This window comes from Trichechus manatus, unplaced genomic scaffold, assembly GCF_000243295.1.
Source record: "Trichechus manatus latirostris isolate Lorelei unplaced genomic scaffold, TriManLat1.0 scaffold00135, whole genome shotgun sequence".
NCBI classification, from domain to species: Eukaryota; Metazoa; Chordata; class Mammalia; order Sirenia; family Trichechidae; genus Trichechus; species Trichechus manatus.
In genome coordinates, this window is record NW_004444071.1 from 6,916,636 (window position 1) to 6,929,167 (window position 12,532).

The 12,532-nt window shown below is 38.9% G+C and overlaps 1 protein-coding gene across 2 annotated transcripts in view; it reads left to right on the plus strand.

The window, feature by feature from the left end:
• The first annotated feature begins 9,695 nt into the window (after positions 1–9,695).
• IL7R (interleukin 7 receptor) overlaps positions 9,696–12,532 on the plus strand; it is a 34,998-nt gene continuing 32,161 nt past the window's right edge. The window contains exon 1 of one of the 2 annotated variants that reach the window (XM_023739497.1): positions 9,696–9,899. In XM_023739497.1, coding sequence (XP_023595265.1) covers positions 9,818–9,899 — 82 coding nt within the window. In that variant the 5' untranslated portion in view covers positions 9,696–9,817. The remainder of the gene's footprint in view (positions 9,900–12,532) is intronic. The other variant, XM_004385256.2, reaches the window with a different exon arrangement.

Below are 12,532 nucleotides of genomic sequence, written 5' to 3' on the forward strand. Positions count from 1 at the left end.
TTAGGACAGGTTACCAAATGGTTAAGGGCTATTTTATAAGCTTCATCTAAAAACTGTCTCAGAAAAAAAGTACTTTTGCTCTTGAAACAGTAAGCTTACCAATGGTGCTAAAAGAAATATTGCATTGATGTTTGTCCCTCTAAATTTATAATCTTGGTAAAGGATGGACATGGATATTTCCATTCCTAAAAGACAAGTCATGATATTGAAGATTAGTAATAAGCTCAGATGCTCAGCCTGAATTTGCCCTGGAAAACATTTGTCCTTACTGTTTGGAAAAAGACAGAAAACACAGGACTTCCTGGGGTAGAATTTTATCAATTAAATAAAAACAACGAAATGAAATGTGCACACACTCTTCCAACTTCAACATTCCAAGATCTCAAATCTAGCTGAAAGTTCAGCTGTCTGAACTATTTAGGACTCTACCAGTTATATATAAAAGATACATAATCTATTACAGTATGAGAATAAAAGAATCTTTTTTATGTGATTTAGCTATTTGACAAATGACCTGAAGAATTTACAAAAGAATAAAGAAAAGAGAGCTATGACCAACTGGTATTGGAAGAGAAACCCTGTTGGTGCAACAGTTAAGCGCTAGGCTGCCAACCAAAAGGTCAGGAGGCTTGAGCCCACCAGCAGCACCATGGAGGAAAGACCTGGCGATCTCCTTTCTTACAGATTACAGCCTAGGAAATTCTACAAGGCAGTTCTACTCTGTCCTGTAGGGTCTCTATGAGTCGGAATCGACTTGACGATACACAACAATATGTTTTGCTTGTATATGAGAAGCAATAAAAAGCCATTTCTTTTTAATGATTTACCACATCAGAGGAACTCATGAAACTAAAGGAATATAAAGCATAAAAGAAAGAAGGGAAAGGTAGAGATGAACAAAAGTGACAAGAAGAGAGGGAAAAAAAAGAAAACCATTGCCGTTGAGTCGATTCCAATTCATAGCGAACCTATAGGACAGAGTAGAACTGCCCCATAGGGTTTCCAAAGAACGGCTGGTGGATTCGAACTGCTGACCTTTTGGTTAGCAGCTGTAGCTCTTAACCAAAAAGGAAAGGAAAAGACCGATGGTCCAATCAAGCCATTATGTCAAAGGACTCGCTTTGCCCAGAGCCTGATGGTTGGATCATGATTGATTTCTCAGCTGGAGGCTCATACCCCTGGAGAGTCTTTCCTGATGCTCTTTTCCTTTCCCTTTACTTATCTCAAGGAGCCTTGGTAGCTCAATGGTTAAGAGCTTGGCTGTTAACCAAAAGGTCAGCAGTTTGAATCCACCAGAGACAATAATGACAAAATAATATGTTAATGTCTCTTATTTGGGAGATAGGTGGAGCTAGGAAGCTTTTCCTCAACTTATCTAAGTTTCCAAAGGACTAACAAAACCTGGGTGAAAAAACGGAGGTGGTACCATTGTTCCACCCTACCACAGCTCTTAACTACTGCACCAGCGGGGCTCCAATCTTCAGAAGGTCTGGTGAGATTTCTCACATCTTCGAGCTCCCTACTCTTTATTTAGGTTTCTCTCTGAGGTCCTTCGGCATCTCCTGGCCCCACCCAAAGAGAGTAAGTGCACCCGTGGAAATCCCCTGAACAAACTAGCACATGCTGTACCAAAATATTGTGTCTTTGCTTTGTTCTTTTACATCTGCACAACTAAAGGAAAGAGATACTATCAAAATGATAGTCCACTTAAATGATAAACAAGAGAATTTAAAGAGACATGAACCAATCACATGCCCATTGAGCGACAATCTGTAAGCATTTTAGGAGATCTGTGTTGGTGGACATGTGTAGTTTGTGATTTCTCTCTGAACACTTACATATTTCATGGGAATTTATAATTATAGCTTTCTTGAAAAGGTACTCAGCTCAGTGCACAAAACATACCAATATTTGTGAATCAGGCTTAGATTTTCTAACCAAGCTTTCAAAACAAGATTAGAAATGAGGACACAAATTATTATCTGACCTACAAAATTGTCACTCTGCATTTGGTTTTGGAGGTGTTTTAAAATGCCGGGGAAAGGCGCCAGCAGATGGAGGAGATAAAATTGTTGGTTTCTTGTTTAAATAATCCTTGGGTTTGTAGTCTGGAGCTCGGTTTATAACCGGCACACGTTATCTCATTACCTCTCTCCGCGCCTGCCTCAAAACTAAAGAGGAACTTCCAGAAACTGGTACAGATGCTGCCACCTCCTCTTTTCTCATTTTATAATATTGTCAAAATCAATAACTATGATGACGAGACAAGCTAGCTTACGCAGCTTTCAAAGACTCTCTGGCTTGTTTTTACTCACTGGAGGATATTCTTTATCTCTGTTAATTTAGTCATTTTTATAGGACCAAAGGATCAATTCTACCCAATGACAATGAATCAAATCAAAGTCTGTAACTCACTGTCCACTCACTTTCTCTGTATTCATCACTTTCTAATTGCAGCCTTGCGGTTTCTTTCCAAAAAAACAGCCACAGTGACTCAAGAGGGTGCTGTTTCATGGCCTGAGTCCAGGTTAGATTACTCGTTTGAAGACCTGAGCAGAGTTAAGTCTTACAAAAGGCATTGTCTGTCTGTTGATGGCAAGAATGCTACTGACCTTTGCTCTGGACACTGATGATGGTTTAAAGAAAAAAATCCAACAGTTACCCTCCGTAAGTCAGCTAGGCTCAACAAACACCACTGCTTTAACCGTGAGGTCGTATTCAGAACAGTTTTGATTGGCAGACAAATTTAGGAAGAATCCAAATTATCTGTCATTGTCTCAGCCTTCTGCCCTGTGTACATAGGCACCAGTGTGGTTTGTACGTACCCTTATATTCCTGAAAAGTTGTGTGACAATAAGATTTTCACAAATAGAATCCTATTTTAAATGCCCTGAGAAAGTTGTTATTTAATCTATTAAACTAGGAGTCAGCAGATGTTTTCAATGAAGGGGCAGACAGTAAGGGTTTTAGGCTTTCCAAGCAATACAGTCTCTGTGTCAGCTATTCAATTCTGCTGTTGTAGCAGAAAAGCAGCCTTGAACAATATACAAATGAATAGGCATGGCTGGCTTTCAATAAAGCTTTATTTACAAAAAAATAGGTAGTGGGCCAGCTTTGGCCAACCCCTGCATTGAGCCAATAATTCTTAAATGCCTACTATGAAGGGTGAGATATAATACTAACATATACAGAGAAAAAAGGGGAAAAATTGCTGTTCATATGAACCTCTCTAGTGTATGTTCAGAGCCCTAGTGGCGCAGCTGTTAGGCACTTGGATACTAACCTAAAGGTCGACAGTTCAAACCCACCAGCCACTTCTAGGGAAAAAGATGTGACAGTCAGCTTCTGTAAAGATTTACAGCCTTGGAAACCCTGTGAGGCAGTTCTACTCTGTCCTATAGGGTTGCTATGAGTCGGAATCAACTGGACAACAACAGGTTTTGTTTGGTTTTGTGTATGTTCAGAGGTTAAAGGGGAGCTATTTAAAATAAACCTGCAGGCTATGACATATCCAGCAATGGTCTAATCTCTAAAATCTACAGAATACTTCAACACCTCAACAACGAAAAGACAAATAACCCAATTAAAAAATGGGCAAAGGATATGAACAGACACTTCACCAAAGAAGACACTCAGGCGGCTCACAGACACATGAGGAAATGCTCTCGATCACTAGCCATTAAAGAAATATAAATCAAAACTACAATGAGATACCATCTCACACCAAGATTACTGGCAGAACCTTCTTGCTGAAAGCAAAGAGGACTTGAAGCACTTACTGATGAAGATCAAAGACCACAGCCTTCAGTATGCATTATACCTCAACATATGGAAAACAAAAATCCTCACAATGGGACCAAAAAGTAACATCACGATAAACTGACAAAATACTGAAGTTGTAAAGGATTTCATTTTACTTGGATCCACAGTCAACATCCATGGAAGCAGCAGTCAAGAAATCAAACAACACATCGCTTCGGGCAAATCTGCTGCAAAAGATCTCTTTAAAGTGTTTAAAAGCAAAGACGTCACTTTAAGGACTAAGGTGTGCCTGACCCAAGTCCTGGTGTTTTCAATCACCTCATACACATGTGAAAGCTGGACAATGAATAAGGAAGAATGAAGAAGAATTGATGCCTTTGAAACTATGGTGTTGATGAAGAATATTGACTATACCATGGACTGTCAGGGAACAAATCCATTTTGGAAGAAGTACGGCCACAATGCTCATTAGAAGTGAGGATGTTGAGACTTCGTCTTACATGCTTTGGACATGTTATCAGGAAGGACCAGTCCCTGGAGAAGACATCATCCTGGGTAGAGTAGAGAGTCAGCAAAAAAGAGGAAGACCCTCAAGAAGATGGATTGACACAGTGGCTGCAATAATGGGCTGAAGTTTAACAATGATTGTGAGGATGGCATATGACGAGGCAGTGTTTTGTTCTGTTGTACATAGGGTCTCTATGAGTTGAAACTGACTCAACAGCACCTAACAACAACAATCAAAAAAACAGAAAATAACAAATTTTGGAGAGATTTTAAGGAGATTGGAACTCTTATGCACTGCTGGTGGGAACATAAAATCTTACAATCACTATGGAAAACAATATGGCACCTCCTTCAAAAGCTAGAAATAGAAATACCATACAATCCAGCAATCCCACTCCTAGGAATATATCCTAGAGAAATAAGAGCCATCATAAGAATAGACATATGCACACCCATGTTTATTACAGCATTATTCACAATAGCAAAAAGATGGAAACAACCTAAGTGCCCATTAACAGATGAATGGGTAAACAAATTATGGTATATACACACAATGGAATACTATGCAACTGTAAAGAACTGTGATGAATCCATGAAACATCTCACAACATGGATGAATCTGGAGGGCTTTATACTGAGTGAAATGAGTTAATCACAAAAGGATAAATATTGTATGAGACCACTATTATAAAAACCCAAGAAAATGTTTACACATTAAAAAAAAAAAAATCTTTGATGGTTACAAGAGGGGTGGGGGAGGAATTTCACTAACTAGATAGTAGACAAGTGTTAACTTTGGTAAGGGAAAGACAACACACAATATAGGGGAAGTCAGCACAACTTGACTAAGACAAAGTCATAGAAGCTTCCTAGACACATCCAAAGGCCTTGAGGATTGAGTTACTGGGGCTGAGGGCTGGGGACAATGGTCCAGGGGACATCTAGGTCAACTGGCATAATGTAGTTCATAAAGAAAATGTTCTACATCCTACTTTGGTGAGTAGCATCTGGAGTCCTAAAAGCTTACAAGTGGCCATCTAAGATACATCTATTGGTCCCAGAATGTTTGGAGCAAAGAAGAATGAAGAAAACCAAAGACGCAAGGAAAATATTAGTTCAAAGGACTAATGGACCACATGAGCCACAGCTTCCAACCCGAGCCCAGAAGAACTAGATGGTGCCCGGCTATCACCACCGACCACTCTGACAGGGATCACAACAGAAGGTCCTGAGCAGAATGGGAGAAAAATGTAGAACAAAATTCAAATTCACAAAAAAAAAAAAAAGACCAGATTTACTGGTCTGATGGTGACTGGAGGAAACCCTAAGACTATGGTCCCCAGACACCCTGCTAACTCAAAACTGAAGCCACTCCCAAAGTCTACCTTTCAGCCAAAGATTAGACAGGCCTATAAAACAAACAATAACACACATGAGGAACGTGCTTCTTAGTTCAGTCAAATGGGCAACACCTGCCCAAAAACAAAGATGAGAAGGCAGGAAGGGACAGGAACACTGGATGAATGGACACTGAGAACCCAGAGTGGAAAGGTAAAGGGGGAGAGTGCTGACACGTTGCAGGGATTGCAACTAATGTCACAAAACAAATTGTGTATAAAATTTTTGAATGAAAAACTAATTTACCATGTAAGCTTTCACCTAAAACACAATGAAATTAAAAAAAAAAGAGAGAGAGAGAGATCAAGTTAGACATAGAGGCAAGCACACACCAGGGAAGAGAGATGCCATATGAGGATAGCCAAGAAACCAACGAGTGCCCAAGGCTACAGACGTTGAAGGAATCTACACTGCCAGGACTCTGATTTGGACTTTTAGCTAAAGAGTGACTGGAGTGGGTTTGGCGGTGGGAGGAAAAGAACCGAAGCTAGTAAAAATAGATGTCTTTCCGAAAGCTTTGTTGCAAAGGAATCAGAGAAACCAGGTGTTAGCTGGTGAAGGAAATGGGGTTAGTAAGTTTTAAACAGATATTAGTCTTGTAATGGGAATGTTGAGAAAAGGGAAACATTTGATGGTATAACAGAGGAAGAAGTCCAAACAATGTCCTTGAACATCTGTTGTTGTTAGGTGCGGTTGACTTTGTTCTGACTCATAGCGACCCAATGTACCACAGAACAAAACACTGCACTATCCTCACAATTGTTGTTATGTTTGAGCCCATTGTTGCAGCCACTGTGTCAGTTCATCTCATCAAGGGCCTTCCTCTTTTTGCTGACCCTCTACTGAACAGGAGAGAGGCGTTAATTAAATCTAGCACTCAAGTAAAGGGTCTAGCTTTGGGTAGAAATCCTGATAGCTTATTTACAGTGTCAGGCAAAAATTATAAATGACTTTGAAATGAGCAAAAATTATTACTGCATGTGCTTTGGTTATCTGCAGCTTACATTGTCTCAGTTATTTTACAACTCTATATATTGCAGACAACTGACAGGAATGCCAATAAATTCTGTTGTGAGAAAAAATAAATAGATCTGTAATGAATTACTTCGTAAAATGCAGAATCTTTCTTTAAACAAAATTCAACGCCCAAACAATCAACTGATTAGCTTTGTAAGTTTAGAGTTTTGTTTTGTGATTCTTTTAAAGTGGACCCTGTTCACACTCCAGCCTGAGATGGCTTGAGGCTAGATTTGAATCCAACACCTTATTCTGAAACAAGCCCAGTAAGTTTGAGGACTGCAAGAAATACAAGCTGTTGTCGTTAGGTGCCATCAAAAGAAATACCAGAGGGGTATAATAATTTAGGAGTTCCTGGGAGTCCCTGAGTAGTACAAACTGTTGAGTGCTTGGCTATGAACTGAAAAGTTGGCAGTTCAAATTCACCCAAAGGCTCCTTGCAGGAAAGACCTGGCCATCTGCTTCCAAAAGGTCACAGCCGTTGAAGACTTCAAGGAGCACAGTGCTACTCTGACACACATGGGGAAGCCATGAGTCAGGATCAACACAACAGAACCTGTATTGGTTTTTTATTTTGGGTGGTGCAGACGGTTAACATGCTCGGCTGCTAACCAAAAGTTTAGAGGCGCAAGTCCACCCAGAGGTGCCTTGGAAGACAGGCCTTCCAGAAACTCAGCTATTGAAAACCCTGTGGAGCACAGTTCTACTCTGCCACACATGAATCACCATGAGTTGGCATCAACTCAATGACAACTGTTTTATTTTTATAATAACTTAAAATGGTCTCTATCCCTGATTCCCTCTACCTCTGCTGGCAGCAGCACAAAGATGGATTATTCAGTAAGCAAGGTAAGTACGAGCTTAGGGCATCAACAAAACAGGGGCACTAATTATTCAAAGCAAAGATCCATAGATACCAAGCAGACAGAACACAAGGAAAAGCGGGCGCCACAGTGGAAGAGAACTGGCAGGGCACTAAATGAAGTGGATACGACCTGCCATGTATGAGAATGTGCTAACCAGAAATAAAGTTCACACAGGCTCACAAGGGTGCCTGTGCTCAACGGTGTTTAAGCTATGAGGTGCTACCATTTCAATACCTTCGTTGACATCTGTCTCCTACAGTCTCCTCCTGTGTAATTGAAACTCCTTATCTTGGCAGGTCTCTTCGGAGTATGCTATTTCTTCCTAATAAACAAGAGGTAGGGGTGGGCTGTTGAGTCTAACTCTTGCTAGATTCACCCGATAAGAAACTGGATCCAACATGACCAGTTACAGGGCACAGGTTATATTAATAGATAACAGGTCTCTGATCCATTTTGAGAGAACCGTCTTGTACATCCACATTTGCTGATCCAACAACTCCAGCCAGGAGGGCTAGCAATGCTCTTTGCAATGATACCAGCACAAGGGTATGCTCTTGCATACAATGGGAACTCCAGTCCCAGATGACGCACATAATAAGCAAGGGAACTCGAATAACTCCACCACTGCAATGCATTCAATCAAGTTACTTTTTGAACTGTATAGCATTTACATACAGAGTTATGTCCTAAGTTTGTAAACAATCGTATTTATAACTTTAACTTTAAAATATGTTTGGCATACACACAGATGCAATCAACCATACATTTAATATAATACTAACATGAGTAATAATATAATACTAACATAGCAAACGTCCAAAAAAGACTAGAAATATTCATATTTATCTAACAAGAAAAGTTTTAATTTATGTATCAAGTGAGTTTCATTTTTTATTGTCTGTTATGCAGGACACAGTGCTTGATACTGTGCTAATAAATTAAGTATTAGGCACATTAAGAGGACACAAAATTCAATATTTATTTATTGTGAAAAATATGTTTATGTTTTCCAACAATGAGTGTCTTTCTAAATTTGTCTTCCCAGGAAACAACAAAGGATGTGGATATGCCTGATGAAGAATGCGTGAAGGCCTCCAAGAAATTAGTGCAGGCTTATCCCAATGACTTAAATACAAACCTCTACGGAGAAGTGCAACAATTTCATTCTTACATGAGAGCTGAGTTTACAGATTCAGGAAAAACAAATTTTACTCAGGCAGGCATGTATGATTCCATAATAGAAGATAAAATACGATGCATATTCCCCAATGTTGAAATTGCTTTACCTATATTCCTAACTTTAATGATCACAAACTGCATAACAGAATGCTCATTTTCATCCCTAAAGAGACTCAAAATCCCTCAGCATACAGCAATGACTCAAGAAAGACTCGATTCATTATCCTCATTATGAGTAGAAGTAGATGTTGTTCAACAGCTTAACTGTGATGAAGTCACTGAAGAATTTTGTAGGAGCAAAGAATGGGAAGAAATGTTTTTAATTATAACATGTTAGAGATGAAAGATTTATCTGAAAATAAAATATAGGGATTTGTTTTCTTATCATTAAATTTTCTTTTATGACATCTCTTCATTTGCTCATTTATACTCATAGCATTTATTACAAAACAAGCATCAAAATTGAAGTATGAGCTTAAAGCAAAATTGGTGAAATTCAATTTTTTTGTAGTGGGAGATCAACAGAATTTTACATTGATCGTTGAAACAACTAAATTCACTGACTCATTTTCTTTGTTGTAGAATATGTGGAATATCCTTTTTGTAGAAAATGTGATATATAGTAAAAGTATTAGTACCCCACATCCACTAAAAATTTTATCATCCAGTTCATCTCATTCCACTAAAATGGCATACACCACTTTTGAGTTCAATTGCTAATATTATAGTAACATTTAAAAAGAAGTTACATCATGATCATGGATAGCTAAGACACACACACATATATATATGTATGTATATATGTATTTATGTGTGTATGATGTATCCCATTCAAATGACTAAGTAGAGGAGGCAGGGGCACCACAGATTATCAGTGTTTAGGGCCCTCACACGTCTTAATCTGGCCCTGCAGCATCAACACATTTACTCAGACTTCCTGTTTCTGGAAGAAGGCTTGCCTTCTTTTATACTTCCCCCTGTCTGTGGTGAAATAAGTATAAAGCTGTAGATCTAAGTATCTCTCTCTCTCTCATTCATTAGTACGTGTAGACTCACACGCCTGCTGTCTGCTCTTTCTCTCTCTCAGAATGACAATTCTAGGTACAGCTTTTGGTATGGCTTTCTATTTACTTCATTCCGTTTCTGGAGAGAGTGGCTATGCACAGAACGGTGAGTCATTTCTAACTTTTCTTTAGGATTGTGGATGATCTCTGGCATGTATTTTAGGTTACTCAGATCTCTACGAGACCTGAGCTGGGGCACCAGGTTGGAAAGCAGTTTAAGAACTTAGCATGTATTCAGAACTAGAGCACAGAGATTCTAACTACCAGGACAGAGGACATGGGGACGACATGGTGGGTGGTTTATAAATGATCTTAAAATTATCAAGAAAGAATACACTTTCAAAATGTGGATCTTAAATGTTGATTGATGCTTCTGTTCTTACAAAAAGAACACCCATACCAATGCTATGATTGTGCTTGTTGGTAAATCTCCAAGGTGATTTCACCTCATAAAGAAATCAAGCTAAGTTTGTTTTGTTGAGCTTTTAGGAGTTTCCATCTTTCATAATAAAATAATGTCCAGAAACAAGAACTTTGTCTACTTTGACCAGTGTTATATCCCCAGTACCTAATAGAGTGTATAGAATACAGTAGGCATTCAATAAATATTTGAAAATGCCTTCAAAATCCTTTTGTTTTGATAGATTCATGTGGGATCCTTAGGGAACAGCTGAACAGAGAAAGATCTGAGTGAGCTGTTTCATTGAAATATGCTTTATTATAGTCGCCGTTATCAACAAACCCGCCCTCCTATAATAATTCTCTTTGGGGATGTTAAAAATATTTAGTGCCTAGAAGCAGACCTGCCTGCTTCATAAATACATAATAATTACAACAAAACAGTAGGCAAAGGTGAAGCAGCAGCAACAGAAGCCATCTGGGAACTTGGACCACCTATTAGTTCCTGCAAATTAAAGTCCTTTAAGAGTTTAAAGTATTTGCCGTAGATAACGTCAAACACATCAGCCTAATGACTCAGCTTAGATATTTTAAGTCATGTAATTACTGAGGATGGAAATCCCTAGAATTTTCTCATGAAGGGAATTGTCAGAGGGTTGACTTTTCTACCGAGTAGGCATGTATGAATCACTTTGTGGGGGCTGATCATTATCCCATGGTGAATGCACAAAGGCAGATAGACGCATGGCAGGTCTGAGTGAAATATGGCCCGTAGAATAGCACATTCACATAAATCTTACTTTTTCTGGTATAACATTTTCCCTCTACTTCTCCCTGGTGGCCACACTGTTTTTAAAAGAAATAACAACTCTAACTGAAAACAGGTTTTCACTCCAACTTTTTTAATTTCTTATTTTTTTAGAACATCTGAAAGGCATTTTATGTGTAACCACCCATCCACATGATTGTCAATAGACTTCCCAGTTTGAGGTGTAAGAAATTCATACTTATCAACTACTGATTTGTTGAAAGATAAGTTAGTTCTCTGAAAACCACACAAGCTGATCAAGAGAAGAAAAGGGTACTTTTGAAAAATCCAAACCATTTAAACTTTTCAATCAATTTATTCCATTCAGAAGGAAGAAGTCTTCTAAACCGCACTTAGTACAGTTCCTTGCATATAATACATATCCCTCCCAAAATTTATGGGTAAATATTCTTAGATAATGAGCACTTAGAGAAAAATAGATTGACTCATTGTTCAAAAGCTCTATGTAACTGCAAAAGTCTTTGTGTTTGCTCAATGATTCCTCATAGTAAGATGATTTCACATATCAGAACACTGAGGCTTAGACAGGTTGAGTAATTTGACTGAGGACCAAGGCTACCAAGTAGTATAACAAGAATTTAAACCTACATCTGTCCAGCTCTGGCACAAGAAGTCCTAACTGTACTACACTACTCTTAGCTAGGAATTTTTCTGTTTGTAAAATGCCACACAATTTCACGAAGTCGTTAAGGGGAATTTTTCTTGGTAAAGCAACCCTGCTCAGTAATATCTCTTTAAGAACCAAAGAGCTGCTTCTTAAAACACAGCCACTTAAAGTGCAGGAAGAAGTGTATGAACATGGTGCCCATGACTTAGAATATACAGCAAATGCACTTTGACAACCTGGATGACTAAGGTCAGTGGAAGTCTTGTGTTACACTGGTATCCAGCCTATGCTAGACTGAGTTCTCTCCAGCTTACACTTTATGTTGAAGCACTTTGGAGGTAAAGCTGACCCACAGGATGTCTGAATACAAAGATTAACAATGTAGGCTCTGCTTTGCAGGATTTGATGCAAGGTCCAAAGAAGAGGAAAGGTCAAGAAAGAGTGGCTACTGCAATGCAAACACAGGCTAATACCAGTCAGAACCACTCCATTTAGAAAGACATTCACTCTTAAGGCACAAGATCAAAGTCAATAAAATTAGGAGTGAACATGCTTTGAGATGTGAGCCCTAAATAGTGGGCTGTCCCTCATTATTTAATAGTGCCATCAGGAGGAGCACCATGCTGATATTACAGAAGGTGACTTTGCTTGGCAGAATTGTGAGCTGAATGGATTTTGAGGATGATGAAAAGAAAAATGCCTGTGGATGTGAGCAGTGCCCTCAGCTTGTATCTTGCTGAGGCTATTCCAAATTTGTTGCCCTGACTGAACCAACCTGTCATTCAACTGATGGGTCCACTCACAATCAGTTTGACTAATTTTCCCATGGACCTACTGAGCTATTTAAGGAAAGAAAGTGTTGTTTGGACATCCCATGGCCTTTGGGACATTCATTTGGGGTTTG